The sequence below is a fragment of the Ambystoma mexicanum genome, chromosome 1q, assembly GCF_040938575.1.
Source record: "Ambystoma mexicanum isolate Mex_15411 chromosome 1q, UKY_AmexF1_1, whole genome shotgun sequence".
NCBI classification, from domain to species: domain Eukaryota; kingdom Metazoa; phylum Chordata; class Amphibia; order Caudata; family Ambystomatidae; genus Ambystoma; species Ambystoma mexicanum.
In genome coordinates, this window is record NC_090922.1 from 425507974 (window position 1) to 425534021 (window position 26048).

The 26048-nt window shown below is 46.3% G+C and overlaps 1 protein-coding gene across 2 annotated transcripts in view; it reads left to right on the forward strand.

The window, feature by feature from the left end:
- The window catches only part of DUS2 (dihydrouridine synthase 2), a 1290787-nt gene that overhangs the window by 804217 nt on the left and 460522 nt on the right, over positions 1–26048 (forward strand). For both annotated transcript variants that reach the window (XM_069639713.1, XM_069639706.1), the window contains one exon: positions 11399–11464. In XM_069639713.1, the coding sequence (XP_069495814.1) occupies positions 11399–11464 (66 nt within the window). The remainder of the gene's footprint in view (positions 1–11398; positions 11465–26048) is intronic.

Consider the following 26048-nt stretch of genomic DNA (forward strand, 5'->3'; position numbering starts at 1 on the left):
ATGCTGGAGAAGGAACAAGTTACCTGTAACTGTTGTTCTCCATCATGGGTCTGGCATGGATTCACATGTGAACCCACTCGCCTGCCCCTCTGCAGCTCTTAACTTGGTCCTACTGCCACTTTACAGGATACCAAATCTGAAGATGGCTGCCAGAGGAGGGGCTTAGGTAGAAGGCAGTCATTGGCTGTCATTGGCTGAGGGCAGTATGACCAAGAGCTCAGTGATTGGTTTATAAGAGAAAGACAGTTCAGAAACGAAACGGAAACAGTTTTTTCTTTTACTGAGGATTCCCAGCTTAAATACGGGGAATATTCATGAGCATGTGAATTCATGTCAGACACATGCTGGAGAACAACAGTTACAGGTAAGTAACTTGTTCCTTATTGCACTAATTCCAAAAGACTGTTGCTGACATCATATCAGGCATCAATGTACCAATGTCCCAAATATTAAATGCCCATCAAGCTGCTCTCTTTTAATGTGCATATACACATGTAAAGTTCCTAATGCCAGTTATTCATGTATCATATAAAATGCTCAATGCATAATAACACATTTTGTTCACATAAAAGACAGCTACTGTCCAAAGTTCCCAATGCATATGTAAAGTTCTATATGCTTATAATCTCTCTATATAAATATATCCAGGGGCAGGCTATTATATTTACAGCACAGTTTACATTAATATGAAAGCTATAACATTTTGCACTATTGAACAGACATCTGAAGTTTCTATTGCTTAGCGCACTACTTCTGTGAGATAAGGGGAAGAAAATGTAACTTGTGCCATAGTACACTCCGGCAGAGGGAAAACATCCATTCTTTCTTGAAAACTGTCTTCCTGGCAGAACGCTGCCAATGCCTTTTTAGACCAGCTGAGGACAGCCATGCAACCGTCCTTAATAATCACCTGGATGTACTTCCAGTACTGGAATCGCACGTGTATTTATTAACAACTCATTGTACCTTAGTACCCCCTTTTCATTTGGAAATCATTAGGCCTGTAATATTTTACCTGCATGTGTATTGCTTAAACCAGGGGAGGGTTGGAATGAAAATGTGCTCAACATTAATTCGGTAGGTCGGCGTGTACGGTGCTGCTGCTCTCCCTTTCAGCAGCTGGAGCCTGTAGATGAACGCCTTACACAGATCCCTTTTAGTTAACATCTTTAAAAAAAAGCCCGACTTTAAATGAGATCTACATCAGTGTGACCCTCTTCCATTTTATTTTATTCTTGGGGTTGTTCTGTTATTGGGGAATGTTACTGCCAGGAAACAAAATATTTAAAGTCCGATCCAATTGTTATTTGCACCCCCTACCCCGCCTCTGAGGACACACAAATGTCCACATCTTGCAGTCTGCTTGTATTTCCCATTGGCATGGCCCACTGCAGCGTCGCCTGCATGGGAATGCTGAGGATGGGAAAGACACCCAAGCTTACAACAGCATAGCCATGGGTAAAAGAAAGGGAAGGTGAGGGGGGGGCGGTAGGTGGGTTGTAGGGGGTGGTAGGTGCTGCACAACAGCGCACCCCTCGTCCTACCTCTTTTTCTTCATATAACTGCAAACAGCCTGATCCCAGCATCTTTTTTGGTGTCTGCTTGAGGAAGAAAACCATAAGCCGAGAACAACAGGGGTAGGGTTTTAGACTCCTTTTGTGTTGCTTTAGCCACTCAAAGTGGGACGGATATACCCAGACGTGGGCCCTGAGCCTGCTGGGCATAGAACCCAAGCTACACCTCTTTGATGATGCCGAAAATGTCTGGGTTTGATTGTGGTCACTTGCAGAAGGGATGTGACCAAGCAGTTCAGTCTGGACTGTCCTTTTTAAGGGTTTTCATATGGTATTTTCTCTGTCTTTAATGGTGTGGCAGGCTGAAGTTTTGTCCAGAGCAATGGCAGAGGTTAAGATTAATTCTAAATGTTCCACCCATCACCTCTTTTGTGTTGCAGCAGAAAAACACAGGCAGAGGACAAGTGCTGGGTTTTAAACTCCTCTTCAGGAGTAGGCAAAAAGTCTTTAAGCAACTTGATTGGTTTCTGGCTCGGACATCAGGTAGCCTTCATTTAATAAGGAGTGTGACTAGACAAAGGTTATGGAAGCTAATAGTCTATTACCGGTTAACATCATTTGTGAAGACTTTTGATTACAGCTTAACATGATTGATGAATGCTAGACTTACTCAATAAAGTCGACCAAGATGCAAATTGATGATGCATTTCGAATAAGAACAAAAAAGGATGAGATCTGCCAAGTTCTTTCTGACATGAAACCATAGAAATCATCTGGCCCAGATGAAGGTCCATTGGAGTTTTACACTTACAAAAGGAATTAACCCCAATTTCAGGGTAATGTGAAGATGTTTGGGAGGAGTCTGAAGCCAAGAAATTCCTGCCAACCAGTGCATTATCGCCAGAGCAGTGAGCTTCCTGGAGGTGGTAGAGGGTGGGAGCTGCAGATCTCCATACCAAGCCCAGGGCCCTTCCCTGATCGAAGTAATGTTACTTGAGATCTATGAGACCTCAAATGCAGAGTTACACCCTTGTCTTTACCTGGAGCTCTTCCTGGCAGGTTGGAGAAGGCAATACCAACCATAATAAAACTATTGGCCTAGGCAATACTTCTGTCATGGGAGACCAAGGACTTTCTATGATGTTAAATCCCATGAATACTGATAAATGAACAGTAAGGTTGCCCGAAGTGGCTGAACAACCTTTTTATGTAGAGCACCATGGTTGGAGAGCAAATACAGCACAGCCGGGTATTACAGAGCGTGTCCCTTCAATGATGGAGGAAACTCCCCATCTGCTGCAACAAACAAAGCACGGGATGATGAAAACTGCAGTGTGCTGTAGATACCTGCACGTTCTAGAGAAATCCATACCATAAAACAGATAAAGCAGTAGTGAGGAGAAATAAAGAACTGTGGATGGAACCCAGAGCCAAGATGGAGGCAGGACTTCCAACAGATGTCAATATGAGCACTGAGCCCTATATCAGCTCTGGAAGGTACAAACCCATAGCAGGAGGGGCAAAGACAGAAATTGAGAAGCTGAATACCCCATACAGTTTTGGAAAGGCCAGGCAACACAGGAGATGGATACGGAGCAGGAGTATCAGACAAAGCAAGAGGAAGAAGGAGACATAATCCTTCAGGAGCCTGCAGCCCGACGAGAGGCAGAAAGAGAGCTAAAACACATGGGCACTGCAACAGAGCCTGAAACAGGACTAAGACTGAGAATAGGAAAGGTCGTAGAAGTCCAGAGTCAAATGGGCATCTTGACCCAACTGCTGTTGCAGAGGCTTCGAGGCAGTCCCAGAAACTGGACCGCCTTAACTTCTTGAAAAAACTAGAACTGTTTGCCATTGTGAAGGGCGTCCTATCCCTTAAGATTGAAAAGGGCACTGTATGCCTTTTTAGTTGGAAGGGCTCTGTATGACATAGTAATGAACTGGGGCCATATAACCCCGGATATGGAAGAAGTGGGCAGGCACTAACCTCTAGGCTGGATTACACAAAGGGAGCTGAGCACTATATCTATTTGAAAAGAAAGTGTGACAAGGAAGCTATTGGGTGCTACATGCATGTGACTATATGACTGTAATCTGAACAAAGAAGCAGCCGGGAGCTATATTTCTATGAATGTAACAGAGAGAAAGAAGTGGCTAAGCACTCTGTTCTTGAGTCTGCATGGATTGTCTACTGACTTTGATGATGTGATTGCGTCTCTGATACTGGTCTAAAAGTTGCCCATAATGCATCAAAAACCTATATCTATGTCCAGACCTATGTCTTTTAGGTTAAGCATCTTATGGTATTTATTCTCCCAGGTTCTTCTGTTTGTGGTGATAGAGCGCTCACCTTTCAAACCAATCACTGATAGATCCTGCAATGTGTGCCCATCCTGTGTGAAATGGCGACCAACTGGTGTTTGTCTTTTGGTTTGAGATGGTTAATCTATGTAGGTTCATCCTTTTACACAGTTCCTGCCTAAATACTTTCCTTAAGGTCATTTCTTGGATTAGATTAGATATAGAAGATTGGATGCCATTGCATCAACCTAGTCGGAAGACACCCTCCAGTGCTATATGTTACCAGCAGCTGTTGGACACTACTGTCCATGATCCCTAATACCCTAATAGGTGCGGGCACAGGACAGGACAGTTTCATATTATATACCAGCCAGGAAACCTCAGCAGCTGTTCTGAAATCACTACAATGTCCTGACACTTCATAGAGACTTCAAAACACACTTTTAGATTCTAACTGAGGAAAATGCAAGACTGGACCTGCTTTCCAATTATGTGTTTTAAACCGTTCCCTTAAATATATTTTCAAAATAACATCACTAATTTTAGGAAATTACCATGGCTCCCCAACTCTGAAAAATATCACATTCAACATTTACATATGAACACAATTTTTATTATTAAAATGAAACTCCTAGCTACAAATGTGGTCTGTTTGCATACAATATATGTTCCCTGCTTCCAAGGGTTTCATGGTCTTTTAGATAAGACCATGATCCCAGCACTGCATTGCATGCATACTGTTCCTTCTGCCAATGAAGTTGAAAAGGCTCTCTTTTTGCCTTGAGAATTACCTGTCCTGTGAGTTTTCATTAAGCAATCATTTCATTTGAGGGGTTTGGGTCCTCCAACGTATTCCATATCTATGACAGTAATCACCACAGCTATGCTGCTTCGGAAAATCTTTTGGCGTCTGCGTCGATAGACCGCCCTCGAGGACCTCCTCCGACGGCCAACGTCACTGGATGTTATAAGTAGGATGCACGACGCCCGTAGCCTCAGTTCTGTTTTTTCAGCGAACGTGTTCGCTACGGGAATCTTGGCGCGCCTCGACTCTTTGGAGTTTGTTGTTTCTCGGTTCTTCGAACCTGTTCGTTTTGTGAAGTTTCTTCTTCGTGAAGGATGTCTACCTCGTCTTCCACCCCGCGTCCAGGATTTAAGAAGTGCGGTGACTGTGGGTCCAAGATGTCGGTTACGGACTCGCACAACGCCTGCCTCTGGTGCCTCAGGGAGGCCCATGACACGGATGACTGTGTCGACTGCCAGTCGCTCACATCTAAATCCTTGCAGGAGCGCAAGAAGAAGTTATCGGTAGGTAAGGTGTCTAAAGCCACGGAAGTCGAGGTCTGCGGGTCTTTCGACGGGCGATTCGAGAGGCGACTCTCCACGTCGTCGTCGGAAGTCCAGTGGGTCTCGTTCCTGGAGTCGGTCCCGCCACTCCTCTGCCTCTTCGAGGCAGTCCCGGAAGCGCAGTCATCGGTCGCCTTCCCCGTCCTCTTCCGAGGACTCCGCCCGTCGGCGGGTCGCTTACCCTACCCGCTTACCCTACCAAGCAGGCGACGCCGGAGGAATGGGCTTCCTTCGGGAAGAAAATGTTAGCGATTCTGGAATCGCAGGGCACCGGTCCGTCCGCGCCTCCGAGTGGGGTCGGTCGTGATCGGTCGAGAGACACCGCCCGCACGCCTTCGGGCTCGGGTGGTCGGCTCGGTTCGCGGGAGAGGTCCCGCTCGGACAAGGGGAATCGTTCTCGTCATGCCCGGTCCAGGTCCCGGTCCTCGACACACTCGAGACCACGTGAACATGTGATGTCTTCGAGGAAGACGTCGACGCCGGTGGCGCCAAGGTCTTCGGCGGACTCTTTCGAGGCCCCGCCTCTGAAGAAGTTGTTGGCACCATCGGCACCCAGGCTGTCGAAGGACACGCCTGGGGCTCTGGCCTCGAGGCCTGTATATCGACGCCATCGATTCTGTCGGCGCCGCGTTCGGCATCAACGCCGATTCACTCAACGCCTTTCGAGGCTCTGTCGACGGGGGTACCCCGAGGCTCGGTGGAACCCCCTAGAAAGGCTCTGGCCAAGGTCAAGCATGGCTTTGGTTCACATTCTGTGCCTTCTTACCGCCATCTTGAGTTTATTTCAGAGGTGGATGAAGGCTCTGATGACGGCATGGTTCCTAATATGGTGCCAGACGAGATTCTCTCGTGCCATAGCCATTTTGAGGACCTGAGGCATTCCCTGCATGATGCTAGTTGGCTGGATACCTCTCCGGAGGTGGAGTTTTGTAGGCCTGAGCCTGGCACTCATGCCAACTCCTCATACCGGCGCCTTATGTCGAGGGTCACCGAGTACTTGGGATGGTCTGCTCCCCCGGGGGAGTTTCTTCAGGATGACCTTACGGATATCCTCGACCTTGGTCCACCAACTGACCCGGTACTGCTGTTTCATATGGCTCTACAGAGGAGGGTGGCGGCGGCTTGGACTGCTCCGGAGAGTCTCCTGGCAGTGGACAAGTCTTTGCCGTGAAAATACCGCCCAGCCAATAGCGACCCCTGCTACTTGTCCAAGCACCCCACTCCGGAGAGTTTGGTGGTGCAGGCGGCTACGGCCCCGGCAAAGCAGGCGTCGTATCCTACCGTCCCTCCTGAAAGGGACGCCAAGCGTTTTGACGGCTGGGCAAAGAAAGTGTTTTCTTCAGGGGGTATGGCGCTTCAGAAGAGCCTTGAGAAGTTGCAGACCTCAAAAGCTGCAGCAAAGTCGTTGGGTGCTGCAGTTCGACAACCTCCGTCTTTTCGTCCTAGGGGACAGCAATGGAGGGGAGGTTCCTTTCGTTATTACTCATCCTTTGGTAAAGCGAGAGGAGCTGCCAGCCAAAGGGGCCACCGTAGGAGTGCCAGAGGTGGAAAACAAGGTACTCGAGTTGCCAAGGCCGCTCGGGCTGTTGCCTCTTTGCCCTCAGGCAGCGCCGCAGCCGCTTCAGCTCAGTCATGAAGCCATGTCCCATGGTTCGCCGGTTGGGGGAAGGCTGGCGCAGCATCTTGCAGAGTGGCGCGCCATTACTTCAGATGTGTGGGTTCTGGAGAGCATAACCCACGGCTACTGTCTTCCTTTCCAGCAGAGGCCTCAAGACAATCCACCGGGAATCTCTCTTTGAAGAGTCCGGACCCGCTCCTTGTGCAGGAAATTCAATCCCTGCTGGAGAAAGGCGCCGTAGAACTGGTGCCTGTAGCGGAGAGGAACAAGGGATGGTATTCCGCTTATTTTTTGATTTTCAAGAAAGATGGGGGATTGAGACCCATCGTGGACTTGCGCGGTTTGAACAAACTCCTCAGGAAGGACAAGTTCAAGATGGTTACTCCTTTCAAATCCTCCAGGCCCTTCAACTTCAGGACTGGTTGGTGTCTCTCGACCTCAAGGACACTTATTTTCATATGCCGATACATCCAAAGCACAAGAAGTACCTGAGGTTCGTGGTTGGCGACTCGCGCTTTCAGTTTCGGGTCCTGCCGTTTGGATTGACCTCTGCCCGAGGGTTTTCACCAAGCTCATGGTAGTGGTGGCAGCGCACCTCAGGAAAGGGGGGATTCACGTCTACCACTACCTGGACGATTGGTTGATCAGGGCGCGCTTTCCCGAGCGATTCCTGGATCATCTGTCAGTCACCTGCCACTCCCTCCACAAGCTGGGCTTCTCCCTCAACTTAAAGAAGTCCCATTTGACACGAACTCAGAGGCTCCAGTACATCGGAGCAGTGCCTGACACGTCCCTGGGGCAGTGTTTTCCTCCCCAGGTGAGGGCTCATCACATTCAGCAGATGGTGCACAAGTTTCAGCTTGCCCAGAGTCTCCCAGCATTCGAGTTCTTGAGATTGCTCGGCCTCATGGCATCCTGCATTCTTCTGGTGCCGGAGGCCAGGTTGCGGTTAAGATCTTTGCAATGGGCACTCAAGCTCCAGTGGTCTCAGTCCTCCGGTAGGATGTCGGACCCTATTCAGGTGCTGTCCTCAGACGCCCAGGACCTTCTGTGGTGGGCCCTCGAAGACAATCTGATGAAGGGGGCTCCATTTTGGCTACCCTGGCCGGAGGTGACGATCGTGACGGACGCATCCCTCACGGGATGGGGAGCTCATGCCAACGAGTTGACAGTCAGCGGTCCTTGGTCTCCGTCGGAGTCCAGACTCCATATCAATCTGTTGGAGCTGAGGGCCGTCAGGCTAGCCCTGAAGGCTTTTCTACCGACTGTGCGAGGGAAGAATGTCCTGATCCTGACGGACAACATGGTGGCCATGCACTACCTCAACAAAAGGGGGGTCAGGGTCACTTCCTCTGTGCAGGGAGCCGATGCAGCTCTGGTTCTGGGCAATTCAGCAGGAAGTTTTGATCTCGGCAGTTCATCTGGCCGGAGACGAAAACGAGACGGCGGACACTCTGAGCAGGCAGAGCGTGATCTCTCACGAGTCGGAGTTGGCTCAGGAGATTCTCCTGGAGATCTTCGCCCTTTGGGGGACCCCTCAAGTGGATCTCTTCGCCTCCAGTGTCAACCGGAAGTGCGAGAGGTTCTGCTCGTGGGAATTTCCTCCAAAAGGAGCTTTAGGAGACGCGTTCGTGGTGGAGTGGTCATTCCCACTGCTGTATGCGTTTCCTCCAATCCCCGTCATTCCGCAAGTGCTGCAGAGTTTACGGAAGTTCGGTTCCCGGATGATCCTCATTGCTCTGCCGTAGGCCCGGAGGACGGTGTACCCGGACCTTCTCGACTTGTCTGTCTGCCCTCCACGTCGTCTTCCCTACCGAGACGATCTGCTCTCACGGGAGGGGGGTTAGGTTCACCATCCAGAGGTCAGATCCCTCAACCTTCACGCTTGGTTTCTGAAAGGTTGAGGTATAAGGTTTGGGACCTCCCTGAAGACGTGATGGAGGTGTTGCTCTCGGCCAGATGGCCAGCAACAAAGTCCCTGTACCGTTGCCGTTGGCGTAAGTTCTGCGACTGGTGCAGGGTTAAGAATGTGGATCCTTTTGCATGTGACATTCCCATAGTTCTATTTTTTGCTTTCTTTGGCCCACAGGGGCCTTCAAGTGGGTACCATTAAAGGTTACCTGGCAGCGCTGTCCATATTTAAGCGCTCGTCTGAAGAGTGTTCCTATTTTAAAATTCCTTTAATTTCTCAGTTTCTGAAAGGGCTCACTAATGTGTTCCCTCCGTCACCTTTCCAGGTGCCCGGTTGGGATTTGAATCTTGTTCTCAAGTTTCTGATGGGTGCTCCGTTTGAGCCTTTGCATTCATGCCCTTTGAGACTGTGAACTCTTAAAACTGTGTTTTTGGTTGTGGTCACTTCCACTCGCAGAGTGAGTGAGTTACAGGCACTTTCAGTTAAGCCACCCTTCACTGTGTTTCATAAGGACAGGGTTGTCCTTAGAGTTCGTTCTTCCTTTCTTCCGAAGGTGGTGTCGGAATTTCATTTAGGCCAGAAGGTTGTTCTTCCGGCGTTTTATCCTCCTCCACATCCTGGTAAGGAAGAGGAGAGGCTCCATAGGCTTGATCCTAGGATAGCGTTAAGCTTTTATATTTCACGCATGTCTCCCGGGTCAGAGTGGACGATCAACTCTTCATTGGTTACTCTGGAAAGCGTTTGGGACAAGCTGTGACGAAACAGACTTTGTCTTGCTGGATTATTTTGCCTATCTCGGAGTGTTACCGCTTGGCGGGTAAGGACCTACTGGTCGGCTTACGGGCCCATTCTACCAGGGTATGGCTGCCTCTACTGCCCTACAGAGGGGTGTTCCTATTCGTAACATCTGTGGTGCAGCCACCTGGGCTTCGGTACATACTTTTGTACGTCACTACTCCCTCGATTCCATCCAGGGGCAGGATCTGGCCTTTGGCAAGGCGGTCTATTACTCCGCAATTTGATTGGGCATTCTAAATTTCTGTTTGCTAAATTCTTTTCCCACCTCCTTGCATTGGTACTGCTTTGGGAGTCTGTCATAGATATGGAACACGTCGGAGGACCCAATCCCCTCGAAGAACAAGTTACTCTCTTACCTGGTAACGTTCTTTCGATGGGATGGTCCGACGACGTATTGCATATCGCTCCCTCCCTGCCTTCCCCGCTACAGAATTTCTTATGCGATTGCAGTTTACGTTTCCGCAAGGCTTTGTGTGGTCAGACTGGCAGAAGACTGGTGCCACACGTTCTGGGAAGAAACTACAACTGAGGCTATGGGCGTCATGCGTCCTACTTATAACATCCAGTGCCGTCGGAGGAGGTCCTCGAGGGTGGCGTATCAACGTCATCGACGCAGGACGCAGACACTGAAAGATTTTCCGAAGCAGCACAGCTGTGGTGATTACTGTCATAGATATGGAATACGTCGTCGGACCATCCCATCGAAAGAACGTTACCAGATAAGAGAGTAACTTGTTCCTCTGCACCATCTGATGATACTTTGAAAGCTAATGCTTTCTTCCATCTCTGCATAACTTTTTCAGTTAGTACAATAAAAGGTATCAAAACCTGCATTTTACCTGATTTTAAAACTAGACTGATATGGCACCAAACTATATTTTGCAATTGCAGAAGGTGTAATTCTGTTTCATAAAGGTGAAAGTGAAATGCAGAGCTGGACACTTTGAAGTGTGTAAAAGTCACACATGTAATTTTAAATGAATTTTCAGGCCCCTAACATTGTGTCATTAAGTCTACGGGGGTCATTACGACCTTGGAGGTAGCCATGCCGCTATCTGCCAGTTACAATACTGGAAATTTTAGAGACTCTTGTAAGGTGACCGAATGGCTGCTAGCAGTGCAAGGTTTGCTACCTGAATTGTGATGCCTCTTTCCGAAAATGTATGTTAAAAAATCTTGCCTTTTATGTTTGACTTGCTAACTGAATCTGTCGGGTGGAGGCAGAGGAGTCTACATGACCATGCATGCATAATTCTACTCAGAATAAGGTTTGTAGTGTTGTGCTCCCTATGAGTTTCATTCTCCTGAATCGGTTTGGGTCAATTTTCCATTCTGTTATTCTCTTATATACGCTCATGCTTAGTTTCACAAATAAGGACGTGTTTTCTTTGGCTGGGAAAAGATGGGATAGCAATGGATTTTGGATTGTGTACTTTGGTGGAAAACTCGATGGCAGGAACTGGGTGTGATTGCTGCAGTTCGTGAAACACAAAAACCTAATCTGAAAAGCAAACCCCGCTTTCTACTTGGGTTTCACTGAAATTTCATTCCCTCAGTGAGAATGCTCTGCAATGGTTTTACGTTGCCCTTTGCCCTGAAGTTCTGTGAACACTAAGCAGCTACTATACGCCATGAGCGGCAGTCATTTTTAGGTTGAATGTTACATTGTTACAAACTACTGACCTCTTGCTCCAAATGCATTTGATCCAAGATATGGTTATCTGGTGCTACCCAAGGCTGTCTCATCCATTTGCTCCTCTGTCGTAATGAACGTGTTCTATGTGCCTATACCAATTCATTTAATTCTGATTTGTGTGGTGGACAAACAAGTTTAAACATGGGTTTTTGATCTATTGTTAACGCAAGGCCTGTTTGCCTGAATGCAAGTTTTTTTCTGTATGATTTTAGATGCTGAGCACTCTGGTCAAAGGGCTTTCGAAGCCAGTAACATGCAAAATCCGGATCTTGCCCACAGTAAGAACGTACATGATTATTATTTTTGCATGTTTTTGTTTGTGATGATTAGCTTGAATTAATTTAATTGGGTTTAATAAGTTGTCACATGCAGTCTATTTCCATGTAACTTTCTTTTTTTCCCCAGACCTGTAGCACAGTTCCTTAAGTGATTTGTTTTGGCAGACCTGGTCAGGTACTGCCAGAAAGAAGATGACTTTTGATGCTCTCCTCAAGTTGTGGGCCCCAGACGCTGCTCTTTCCTCTGTGTTTTACTCCTGATAGACCTGATTTGCTCTCCGGCCAGTCACTATTGTTTAGAGTATTCCTCTGTGTTATATATAGGTTCTTGGTTTGAGGTTTCTCCTGTCCCCTTTTCCAGCCCCGACAGTCCATGAACCTTCTGGGTCTCTATTGTTCCTCATTCTGCGGTCTCAGGCACTTCCGATATCCTCGTTAGGCTGTGAGTCTCCCCAGGACAGCGTTGCGGGCTGCTTCCTGCATCAGGACTCTGTTTCCCCAGCTCTCCAGTTGGACTGTGAACGACGGAGTGGGTAGGGACACCTTGATTCCCCTTTTCGCGTCCCAGACAGCAACCTCTCCTTCTTTCCATGCTGGACGTCCTCCCAGCTCGCGGTTCCCCCTCTGACGACAAAGTAAGCCCTTCCTCTCTCTTTATTAGGCATGAGCGATGGCGTCTAGACCACTCATTCAGGCTCCAATGGGGATTTGTTATGGCTCCGCTCATCCTCCTCGTCATAGTCAAGTCATCCCTACTCTTCCTCGTCTCAGTGACTGGTTCATCAACCTCGCAGACATACATGGGAGAGTGTGCCATGGGACAAAGAGGTGTGAAGGAGTTGGGTGGAGGTTTAGAATACTGCAATCTCATGACATGTCCTCTCTGATCTCCAGAGGGGGAGCCTCTCCCCATGAGATCCTCCAGCTGAGTAACACCCACAGGGGGACTATCGTTTAGCGGCCTCACCTCCCAGACCTCATGGGATGGGGCTCCCCCCGTCCCCAGGAGAAGTGACGAAATCTGGGGATTACTCACAGTACCATTTTAATTACAGACAGAATCGCATATTTTGTCCAGTTGATTTTGTACCATGAGAAAACAATGGTTGACATCTCTGTAATAGGATACGAGGGATATGATATAAACAACAGAATATTATAAGCAAATAAGACATTTTAAGCAAATAAGACATTTAAGGCCTGATTCATTGAAGTGTTTTATAGTGGCGCAATCCCATATGAAAACGTTCCATGAATAGGCCCTTAGTTTCCTGATTCTCCCCATGTAGAAACCTGTGATCAACAGAGCTCTCTAGAATACCCAACCATCGCTACAACTCTGCAAAACAAATGATTATTGAAAGGTGGGGAGGGTAAAATGACCATATAACCAGTGTAACCAGTAGGAAGATCCAAGTTCATGAAACAAAGATAGAAACTACCAAAGTCTGGTTTGTAATCCAGTATACAAGATACAGAGGGAAACCTATGTGGTGAGTATCTTCAACGGACCCGTGCTCCATGCATGCACTTGTATATTTATTTAGCATTTCTTAAGCGCACTAAACCCATAGGCATCAAGGCGCTGAGTTTGAGGAGCAAGTGTCCTAGGCAAGGTAGGTAAGTCCTCCATAGAGTGCACGCAGACGCCACCACCTGACAGTCAGATAGACTATGGTCAATGGATCGTGGATGATGATGAATAAAAAAAGATGACAGTGGGCATCCTTGTTTCAACCCTGTATGTAATTGGGTTTTATCAGAATGTAAAACAAAGTACTATACCTCCAATACCAATGGGGGTTGGGGGATATAAACTCTGCTGCTCATACCACTCAGCGTTTGTTACTGCCAAAATAAATTAATTTCGTAATTAGGAATACATATTAGCTGCAAGGACTACCATCTCAGACACGAAGTCCCCTCTTGAGTCTACAACAAAGACACCTCTGTGCCTTTTAGGCAGCCAATAGCTCCTTTTGCAGGGTTATGGGGTAGTTGGATATATTCATTGCACTTTTGACCGGCTTTGGATCAGCCTCGCATTAAGCACCTAAATATATAGGTGACATATGATAGGATACATTTTGATCAAAGTTTTCATACTTTAAGCAATATTAGGTTGTTTTAGTGGGAAAATAAGCCAAAGGCCAAGATTAGTAATACAATATTTAAATGGGAAAGAAAAGTAACAATGAGGTGACAAGGTTTTCACATGAGGGTGTTTTGAAATTGTAACTCACTTCTGAAAGGATCATGAGTACAAGTGAGCATGTGCGAGAGACTATTGTCTCCGCAGCACTTGGTTATGCAGGAGGGACTAAGACAATGACCCATATGGCATGTGCGAAAGACTAGTGTCTCCGCTTATCACATGTGCTTGATAACCGATTAGGAGAATTCAAGAGAGACTAGTGTCTCGGTATTGCGCATGCAAGGAAAGTAGAAATAGACGAATTGGCGCCCATGCGCGGGTTACCTAGTAACCACATAAAACAATAGACTGACATAGGCTTGGTTGCGTGAGGCAGCCATCTGAGTAGTGCAGAGTGTCAGAAGCGCTATTAAGAGCGCAATATAGGTAAGGAATGTTTTATTGGGTTAAAAAGGCAGTAGCTATGGGGGATTGTGGAAGTATGTTATCCATAAACAACAATACATATTATGATTACAAGAAAGGTGGGATGCAAAAGCATAATAAGCAGCAAGTACTTTTAAAACAGTGATGGAGAATAAGGAAAGTAAGAGAGAAACATGTGTTAAGTGCTTAAGCTTCAAGTTTCAAATATTAGGGCATGGACAGGTTGACCTGTACATTATATTGTAGATTGTGTCGGTGGAGCAAAGGGGCTCCTCTAAATTGAACAATTGTTCTTGTTTAATGGCATAGTAAAACGTGATGAAGAGAGGTAAGATTACCATCAATAAAATCCCTATATATTCTGCATGCCCCACGATATTTAGGCAAAGGGTGCCTAGTTTATAATGGAGAAGCCACAAATTAAATGAGAACTATGGAGGTATTGGTCACATGGATACTTTATAGCTGTGCTTTTAAGGGAGTTGCATTTCTATTATATATGTAAGGATATTAGAAATTAGGTGTAGTACAAGCAAGGGAAGATATACATTCTATAAAATGTACGATTTTGAAGAAATACTGCCAGTTAACATTGTTAAATGCATTCTCTGCATCATGACTGAGTGCCAGGTGATGATCCATATCTAGCTTGGTATGATGCAGTACATAAAGAATGAGGTTGGTTGCCACCCAGACTCTAATCATCAACCAATGCATCATGCTAAGGATTGGTGAGTTGGCGCCGACGTCCAACCCTTTTAGAGGCCCCAAATGTTAGATGACAGGGTATTGATAGCCTTACAGGAAGACCTAAGCAACCCCTTTCCACCTTGATCGCACGTGTCCATGGTTCTTACAGGTGAACCTGCATCTTCCTGTATAGACTATTGTTAAGTGTTTGTATTATAGCAGCATGTTATGGTCCAGTAAAACTCATTTACCTTTGCAGCAAAGGTGGTGTGGACCATCTGAGATTCTCGAGCGATGGAGGCTGTTTACCATTGATTAAATGATTTAAAGGAACAGGCTTTTCTTAAAGATCTTGGTTTGGACGTCTTCTCTGAAGAGAAGAAAACTCCATTCTTGAAATAAATGTTTCCTCGGGACAGCTGAGGCACGCAATCGAAGAGATCCCCAAATCCATTGAATAATTTGGTCCAGAGCATCTTCCAGTAAATCCCACAGAGTGTAATACTTGTTTCTACATTTTAGTTTTATATTGCGTCAAGAAAGTAATTGTTCTCGTTTGTATTTCAAAAAGAACCATATATGTATTATTTGTATTTAAGGCATTTGTAAAGAAACAACCTTATCACACACATCATTTACGGAGCACTGTAGAAAATCTGTCTGCAATTTATTTATTTATTTATTTATTTTTTCCCCTTGGGTATCTCCAAAATTTAATTTATTTTGATCGGGAATTTCTATTTTTTGCTAATCGATGGAGTTTAGAAACAAAATAACAGGACTCTAACTGTAACGACCTAAATGTAATGCTTCAAATATAACACAAAAAAAATGGGAGATGCTCATTCAAATCTAATGGTGCCAATGATTACTTTGGCTATTGAATGAAAAGCTTCTTTTAGTGGTCTCGGGATGGTGTTTAATAGCATTATGATCTTCTCATTAATGTGAGATAAAAAACAAAAACTGCATTAATAAACAAAATAATATGGATGGAATATAGTTGTTAATCGTACGGAAAAGAGCTAGTTGATTAACGACTAAGTGAACCTTCTTTGAAACATAAAGTTTCCTTGTTAACTTGGTGTCTATAGCAACACCAAGTGAGTTTGCTGCAGGATTTAATCTTGGAATACAGTTTCCCTTTGTAAGGGCGGACAGCCAGCTTTGGATGGGATTGTTAAATTTATCAGGGCTGAATAAAAGTTTTGCCATTATTAAATTGAAACCGGCCATATCCTTTCAGTCTTATATCGTTGTCGAACAGCGACCCAGGCAATTAACATTTCTTCTTCTGTGAACACATATAGATACAATAGCGTGTCGTCTGTTTACTGATGGATGGTGATGCTGAGGCTGTGTGCCAGATCTCCCATTGACGTCAGGTAACGATGGAACACGTTGGGGAAAGATTGGTTTCCTGTGGAACACAACAGTGCACAGGAAGATGGGGGAGGAGCTGGGCTTCCCAATTTGAACTTTACAATGCTTGTTAGAAAGAAAAGAGTTTATCCAAACAAAACGACGACCTCTAGATTCATGCAATGAACATATTTTTTAAAAACGTGCAGGTCCACAGTGTCAAACGCTGTTGAGAGATCCAGCAAAATTAAGACAAGCACCACACTTCAGTAATATGAAGGAAGCATCAGCTACTTGCAGTGTCATCTTCTCAACACTACAACTGTCCCTAATACCATACCTGTAAGAGTGGAAAGAATGTGTCCTAACAATAAATAGTTAAGTGGATAGAGACTATTTTTTCAAATGTCTTCTTCCTAAAACTGGCCACTGGCCAAAAGTTGTTTGATACATCGGTGTCCAGATTGTCTTTCTTAAATAGTGGTGTATAAACTATATGTGAAGGCTCAAGAATGAAGCTCAGACTCAGGTGATTGATGATTTTGGCCATAAACCTTTATTAAACGAAAATGGGTGTGAAACATACATCTCTGTCCCTCCTCTAGAGATGTATCTTCCCCACCTAAAGCAAAACTAATGGGTTAGTCCTTTGTCAAGATGTCCAAAGTACACTGTCCTGTGTCCAACATACTATTCTGATCCTTACATTCTAAAAATCAACTATAAAGAGAAAGGGAAATGTCTTTGGCCTTGGAAGGTCTACAAATGTTCAAAAAGGAAAATGCTTAATTACAACTTAAATGTACCAGGAGGGGATAACATTCATAATTCCAGAGGGATCCACTTCCCCTGGATTTCTCTTCACTTAGCTTTATACTGGTTTCTTTAAATTCCTTTAGATCAAATATGTTTACTATACAAAACAGGTTGGCAAAGAGTCTGATTCTTGATAGGCTACCTTGTGTGCTCTCTTACCGGGTTTCTTCTATCTCCTTGATATCTCTCAATCACACTCTGGTGTAGCCTTCTCAGGACTTTCTCATGTAGTGTATTTTATACATTGTCCAATTGGGTTTTACCTGGTATACTCTTCTGCTGGGTTTCTTTCATATGTAATCACTTATTTTCATCATCTACAGACACTTATGACTTGCAATGCCTGGTGTACTCGCCTGCAAGGGCTTTTCTCATATGCATACATCTGCACCTTGGATCTACCTGCTATGCTCTCCTGACAGGGATTTTCTTAAATGCAAACATGTCTACTAAACACTTAAAACTTGAAATGCCTGGCGTACTCTTCTGCCAGGGATTTTCTTAACCACTTGAGTGTCTTTATGGGAATTCAGGATGAAAGTACTTGCCCTTATCACTTAAGGGGTTAAATACAAAACACTTCTTCTCATACACAAAACATTTGTGACTTGAAATGCCTGGTATACTCTCCTGCTGGGGCTTTCTCATATGCAAATTGCACACACTTGCAAATGTAACAAGTTCTTATCTTCTGCTCTGTTTCTTTTAGTGGTATGGCACTTTTTGTTCGTTCTCATTCAGTTGATTTACTTCTGTTCACTTTCAGTTCAGTTTCCGAAATGCCCTGGTGTCCCATCTTCCCTCAGGCGGACTCGCCGCTATGCTTAAGTAATATGACAGTTTTCATTCTCTCTCATTTACTTCATTTGCTTCTGTTCGCTTTCGGTCCCGTTTCCAAAATCTGCCGGTGTCCCCTCTTCCCTCGGTATGATGCAGCGGGAATGGCTTCTACTGCAGTGGCTCGTCATGCTGCTTCCTTCCTTCAGGCTCGCTGCCTCTGCTTCATGGTCTCTGTCCTTCCCACGGCTCTCGCTTGCCTATTCCGTGCTCCTCTGGGTGCCAACAATGCAGAGGCTGTTCTTCGGTACAGCGGCATGGCAGGAGGCTGTCCTCTCTTCTTTGGCGTTCCTGCGGTGTTCCAGTCTCTGCAGTCTGCCTCTCTCGGTTTCCTTTATGAGCCATTTGGCTACACAGACTTCATATTCACCCAGCAGTCCCTCAGTCAGCACCAAAAGGACTCGACCTATTCAGCTAGCTCTGTCCTGTCACCTGGCTTTGCTGTTTAAATGTCCCGCCGGCTAGTATGTTCTCACAACTAGAGCATGGCTCATGCTCTGCGTCTTTCCTCACAACTCGACTCAGCTTCCTCGTGGCAGTACTTTTATCCTTAGAAGAAGGAAAGTCCGTTTTTGATAACTTATAAGCAGAGTGTGGGAAGGTGTTCTCAGCACTTTAAATGTCAAGTTTGATGACTTGCGTGCACAATTTGAAGAGGTATTTTCAGATTTTTTCTACGGTAAATTAAGTCTTAGATTACTCGGAGGAAATGGATATTGCGTTGCCTGAGGAGTGATCTTCACTCCACCCTGTCTCTTCCTCGTCTAAGTGACCCACATATTCTTTCTTGTGGGAGTTTGGAGATTAGACACACCAACTTTACGTGGAGGTGAGGAGTGAGGATAACAATATTCCATTAAGGCATGGGGGACATAGGAAGCATCCTTTAAGGAAAAAGGCATTCCCTCCACTGGTGCCATCGGGTCTCCCTTAGCGTCATCTCCGCCCAGGTGGTCATAAAGCCAGGGTTAGAATCAGGCAGCGGCTGCTGTCCCCTAGCCACATGGGGGAGGGTTAGCCCCAGGAAAGGAGTAATGACATCCTTGGATAAATCACGCCTATATTCAGGTAATCGGGGGGGGGGGGACTCCTGTAATCGAAATAATTGTGATCTAATGGAAGACTATTAATGAATGTTCTTTAAAGATTTTTGATGAGTAAAGAACTTTTGAATAATATGCAGCTTTTAAACTATGCTTTTAAATTTAGAACTTGAGAAGTCTTCTAGAGCCTGTGCAAGAAACTGATTCCATTCTATATTAAGAGATGTATTCGCTGAATTTGTGTATGATCTGCTGAAAGCAGTTCACCAAAATCACTGCAGATGGAATTTATTTTTTCAATTAAAAAATAATATTTTTCACAAAAATCAACAGGCTCTTTTAGCAGATCCACTTTTACAGGATTAACACACTTTTGTTACTGCTGCAGACCGGGTCTTCAGTTTATTAACACCAGAACTAAGTTGAAGATAATCAGATTTGGCTTTCTTTAGTTCTCGTCAAGTCGAACATACTACTTTTACATTTTGATAAGCTTTGGGGTCATTGGCCCTCTGCCACATAGTTTTATGCTTCTTTATGGTACGTTTATCAACATTCAGGTTTTTATTAACTATACAACAGTTTGTTTTCTTTTTAGTTTTCCATACTTGCATAGGAATGGCTATATCTAGAGCATTGCACGACTTATCATGGAAGCCGTTTACTAAATCATTTGAGGCTAAAGATAAACCTCTTGTGAAATGAAGTGAGTTAATTATTTCCTCAAATGTTTCTTTTGGAAGGACAGAAAACATTTGAAAACTAGTAGATTGCAGCCTAAAATGGCCCCTTCAAATACTTGACATCAATGTAAAAGAAAGAGGAGCTATAAAAATGATCCGTCCTATCCCACGGAAATGGATAATAACAATCCAGTTGAAGTGGATTGAAGAATAGAGAAATCAACAGTATTACCACCAACGTGTCTAGAATGGAAACCATTCGGGTTAAGTTAAGGTCCATTAAAGATTCCAAAAGTTCATTAAATAAAGACGCAGCAGGTTGATTCGATGGAAGATGAAAATCATGTAGAAATAAGTTATACACACAAATGGTCATTGCTTTATTTAAAAAGCTTACAAAAGTGTCTAAAAATGTTGAGTCAAAACATTTAGGACCATTGAGGCAGTCACCAGGTTGATGGAGGAGGCAAAAATGGTTATTTCTCCAAAACCAAGCAAGGACCCAACCAGCTGTGGGTCCTATAGGCCCATAGTTCTGATGAGCATAGATGCAAATATATGCACCAAAGTCTTGGCCCGGAGACCGACTCTGCTGCTCTCTAAATTGGTTGCCCCTGACCAGGCAGGCTTTATCCCTGGAAAACAGACTTTCAATAATATTCAGAGGGTCTGCCACATTGTTGAAATGGTGTATGGATCAAACAAATGCCTGCAGTTGTGGTCGCATTAGATGCTGAAAAGGCGTCCGACCCCATCAAATGGTTGTTCCTTTTTCAGTCTCTTGGCACGCATGGTATTCAGGACAAAATGTGTGCAATCAATAAGAGCAAACTACTGCTCACCCTCAATAATGCGCGCCATTAACGGCCATCTCTCCAGGCAGATCCCCCTCACATGGAGTACGAAGCAGGGCTGGCCGCTCTCCCCGCTACTTGACCCCCTATATCTGGAACGCTTTCTGTCAAGAATCTGAGCTTTTTACAGGGGTATGAGGAATTCAGTTTGGAGGGGACACGCATAAGATCATGGCATATGCGGACGATATGCTGCTGACCTGAGCAGATCCAGAAGCATCATTAGATGCGGTAAGGTGGATTTGCAGAAATTTGGCAAAGTGGCGGGGCTGAAGGAAAATATACAGAAATCAGAGCTATTGAACTTGTCGCTGGACTCTGAGCAGAGAGAGCGCATCCAAAACAAACTGCTGTTTAGATGGGATAAGGGGGAATAAAGTATCTGTGGGTGACAATTACTAAATCGCTGGATCAACTGTACAAGGCAAATTACCCTGCTCTCTTGCAAGAAGTTAAGTCAGGCACATTGAGGTGGAATCCCCTAGCTATATCGTGGCTACGTCGTATCTCTTCAGTAAAGATGGTAGTCCTGCCCAGGGTGATGTATTACTTTGAGGCTCTCCCTACTTCCCAGTTCCTTCTTCAGGTCCCTAAATACGATCATTTAGGGGTTCATAATGGTGGAATAAGCATCCAGGAGTTGCGATCAGGACACTGATGGCAGCGAAGGGAGGAGGAGGAACCGGGAGAACCAATTCTTTTGAAGTATTATGAGGCTGCTCAGCTATGTGTAATTAGGCAATGGTTTAGGAGACCAAACCCTAGGTTAGTATGGATCGAGCAGTGGCTGCGACTCCACTGCAGGGAGCCTTGTGGTTCGATAGGGTGGACAGGCTGTCCATTATCTATATAAGTCAGATTCTGTCAGCAAGGGTGGATATTTTGGGCTCCCAAATGGAGTCTGGGCTGTTGGAAGAGGTGTGGTGTTTAAAGCTAGGAGATATGTATGTGGGCACTGAAATAATGTAAACAAAACTTAAGAGTTGATTAAAAGTGATGGAAACTGGTACTTTCAAATGCGTCTTTGGTTGGCTAATCCGTTGCTGCCGGCAGCAGGGACTAGACCACTTACGACATTTGAGAAATGTGTAATTACCCTCAATGGTTCGAGAAAACTTTCCTCCCTCTCTAAACTTGTGTCGAAAGACCCTGCACAACATCAGTGGCCCTATATGTCCAAATGGGAAGCAACTTTGAGAGGTGAGATTCCTGGCGAGCACTGGGAACACGTGTGGCACAACATACCCAAGCTAACGTGCTTGATCCAGCTAAGACAGGCATGGTACAGGGTAATGCTACAGTGGCATTTTACACTTGAGGCACTACATACAATGTTTCCAAACACTTTAGCAAGCTGTTTGCAGTGATGTAAGGACAGGGGGTCGTGGGCGCCCATTTGGTGGGAGTGTCCCGGGATCAAACCCTTTTGGCAGGATGTCATAAAGCAAATGCAAGCGCTATTTGGGCTGGGCATGAATTTGGGACTGTTGGGATGGGGGGGACACAGCAGACTGCTTAATATCTCGATAGCAAAGGAAGGCATTTATGGTTCTCTTAATAGCCACTTGGCTGGCCATTGTGCAAAACTGGAAGCAAAGTAAACCCAGATGGACTATGATTGGCTAAAGGAGGTCTGGAAGTTCCTTTGTACTGAGTAGATCACGTACAGGATCTAGGGGCCTTTAGGAGGGGGCTGGGGGCCTATTTTGGTGTACCTGCAAAGTGATCCAGTGGTGCCCACAAAACCTAAGGTTTATTGACTTCCTGTGATTAAGACATTCTTTTGGAGCTGGACGTGCTGGGGGTGGCATGGCTATGACTTAGATTGTGTAGGGTGGGGGCAATGGGGGCTATTGTTGACATGTGTTTTGGGTTCTTTTGTTCTGCTTAAGATGAAATATAACAATAAATACAGTTTTAAAAATGTTGATGAGAATCCCTTAGGTCGACACAGTGGGTGAAAAACATAAGTCTGCTTTTTCATAAAGACACAGGATGTGCTGAGAGGATAGCTCAGCAGCAACGTGCTCGCCTTGGAAACAAGACGACACGAAGCAACACAGGTTCGATCCCCTGGTCCGCGCTTAGAAACCTCTGGCTATTAAGCGCGTTATAACATATTCCTGTAACTGCGCCTCGATGCCCCCGGGCTGTGTGAGCACTTTAAAAAAAATGCAAATAAATGTAGGTATTCATTGAAATGAGTGTGAGAGTGGGCAGTCTGCGGCAGTCCCTCTCTGACAGTCTGTTTACAGTGACTGTTGTTTGGCGGCGTCTCTACAAAGACTCATAGTTCCCGCGGAGCGGACGCGGAGTGGTGTGAGAGTGGGCAGTCTGCTGCATTCTCTCTCTGACAGTCTGTTTACAGTGACTGTTGTTTGGCGGCGTCTCTACAAAGACTCATAGTTCCCACGGAGCGGACGCAGAGTGGTGGGCAGTCTGCAGCAGTCTATGGTGGAGAGGGCGGAGGGAGAGACGCCCTACCTGGCCCCCTCCTGTGAAGAATCCAATGCCAAAATGCTAAAAGAATCCAATGCTAAAAGCCAGGAGGAGGACTGTTGTAGGCTCCATAGCTCCGTCCTACGACTGCGGCTACATCGGGCTTGCCCTCGCCCCAGTCCCTCTCAAAAGTACCAACAAAGGGATCGATGTTAAAAGCTCGCATCCTGTAAAGTTCCGTGACGGCAAGCAGAAAAATGCCCTCGAGAAGCAGGATCACTTACCCCGTTCGCCGGTCTGCACAACTGTCGAAGCAACCAACGAAGTACAGGAAGCACTGGAAGCAGGTGAGGTGGCACCCTTGATCCGCCCACGGACCTTTTCTTTTCAGCCGTCTCTTCCTGCCCCTGTCCCCAAGCCTCCGAGCCGGCCCATAAAATCACCTGCGGACAGCGGGATACCCGCGGCTCTCAGAGGAGGACTGGAGGCTCCTGTGGAGGCAAGGGGCCGGCGGGGCCAGGCCAGAGAACTCCAGTGCCTGCCTGAAGAAAACATGGTCACGGCCGCTGGCCCTTGTGAGTCGGCGCCACAGAAAAACAGCCTGTACCACAGGAACAGGGCCTGGAAGCGAACAATGTGGAAATACGCAGTCCTGGACCCTCAGAGGGTACAGTCTACATCCACGCTCCGGAGGAGGAAAACCATGCCTCTGGCTCGAAAAAGCAGCCAGGATCAAAAGATCTAAAAACTACAAAAGCCATGATTCTCATACACCTATCGTCCTAAATACGCTTTCTCCTCCAACTTTGGAACTTGACACAACCTTCAAGTAGGCAGCTCAAAAAGGCTGGAACTTGGCACCTAACGAGTCGCCACAATGCCCAAGCCCTTGAGGAGTAAACCAGGTTTAACAAAGTCGCTGCAACCAAGACAAAAGTGCACTGGCACTTTGTCAAAACTGTCAAAACTTCAAGCACCTCCATATGGCCAAAACAACAAACGGAAGGGCACCACTGCTCAGAACAAAAGATCTAAAATAAAACAACCATCTAGGAGTGCGCTACAGATTACGTCGTCGACTTTGTTCCCCTTAGAGAATTCTCTAAAGACTTTTCTCACTAAAAGCATCAGGCGGAAGCAGTGCAGCCAGGGAGAAGTCTCAGACACAGATCTCTTGGAGGCCTTCCAGGACCCTCAGGCTACGATCAAAACTCGCCCAACAGCAGACGGAGGAAATAGCCTGAGGCCCTCGACTTCTGGCAGTCCGAGATGGCATTTTGGTCGTGACCCAGCTTCCCGGGACTCAGCCCCTCTTTTCCTAAACCCGGTTACTACAGTTCAAAGCACCAAGTTGGCAATCAGCTCCATGCTGGAAGTTGAACCAGAGAGTGACATTAGTAACCCCTTGGCAAATGGACTACCACTGGACGACCAAAACTGTGCCCCTAAACACCAATCAACAGACCTCAACCAGAAACCCCTAAAGTAGTCTTACCATTGACCTCAAATCAGGTGTCGACGGTTTCGGCCAAAAGCCCTCTTTGTGAGGTGCATTTAAGCCTGACCCCGGAGATCTCTCGGGGCAAAGCTCCCGCAAAGAAGCCTCAACCGACAAAGGAGGTCAATCTAGATTCTCATAAGGCTTTTGATGGCTCAAAGTCACTAGAAAAATCACAACAAAAATATGTTTACCATGAGAAACTTCCATCGACACCTCTGACTCCTGATCATCTTCCTACTAGAAGACTGAGTGACTTTCCTTATCCCACCTCAAAGGAAACACCTCCTAAAAAGCCTGACATTTTTTCTATCATGTCCTCGGTCTCAATAGCCTTGGCACCTTTTTGTAAACTTTGAGTCGATCAACGACACCCTCAAGGACCATACTTCAATTTTCGCTATGATGCACTCTAAGTTAATTTTTCTTGGAGGGCTATATAAATACCCTGGAACGACGCCAAAACAGCACTCCCTCCTTGGACCAAATAAACCATCTCTGCTCAGTAGCTGAAAGCCTTCTGAAAAAGTTACATCTAGGTACCCCAAACTCTGTGGATCTAGGCACACAAACAGATCCGCCTGCTTTAAATTTACACCAAAAGCAGAGCGGAATGAATGCATTGTTAACTTGGGGCACCTTGACCAAACAAAGCGAGACTTTAACCAGTAACATTAATTCGAGGGGATTGGGTCCTCCGACGTATTCCATATCTATGACAGTAATCAACACAGCTGTGCTGCTTCGGAAAATCTTTCTGCGTCCTGCGTCAATGACCTCCTACGACGGCCGATGTCACCAGATGTTATAAGTAGGATGCACGACACCCGTAGCCTCAGTTCCGTTTTTTTTCCGCGAACGTGTTCGCTTCGGAGATCTCGGCACGCCTCGACTCTTTGGAGTTGCTGTTCTTTCGGTTCTTCGAACCTGTTCGTTTTGTGTAAAGTATTATCGGGATGTCTTCCTCTTCTTCCACCCCTTATCCGGGCTTCAAGAAGTGTGGGGACTGCGGGTCCAAGATGTTGGTGACGAACTCGCACAACGCCTGCCTCTGGTGCCTCGGGGAGGCCCACGACACGGATGATTGTGTCGACTGCCAGTCGCTTACGTCCAAGGCCTTGCTGGAACATAAGAAGAAGCTGTCGGTTGGTGAGGTGTCCAAGCCCCGGGAGGTAAGGTCCACTGGGCTTTCGACGGATGATTCGATGGGCGACTCTCCGCATCGTAGTCGTAAGTCTAGGGGGGTCTCGGTCCCAGAGTTGGTCCCACTACTCCTCTGCCTCTTTGAGGCACTCCCGGAAGCGCTGTCATCGGTCGCCTTCCCCGTCCTCATCGAGGACTCCGCTCGTCGGCAGGTTTCTTATCCCACCAAGCGTTCCTCTCCAGAGGTGTGGGCTTCCTTTGGGAAGAAAATGTTGGCGATTCTTGAATCGCAGGGCTCCGGTCCGTCCGCGCCTCCGAGAGGGGTTGGTTGTGACCGTACTGGAGACACCGCTCGTACGCCTTCGGGCTGGGGTGGTCGGCACGATTTGCGGGAGAGGTCCCGCTCGGACAAGGGTAATCGTTCCAGTAGCCCGTTCCAGGTCCATGTCCTCGACGCGCTCGAGCCCGTGTGCACCTGTGCAGTCTTCGAAGAAGACATCGACGCCGGTGGCGCCGAGGTCGTCGACAGACTCTCTCGAGGGTCCGCCTCCGAGGAGGTCGTCGACGCCTTCGGGGGCCAGGATGTCGAAGGACACGCTCAGGACTCCCTCGAGGCCTGTGTCGAAGCCGTCGATGTT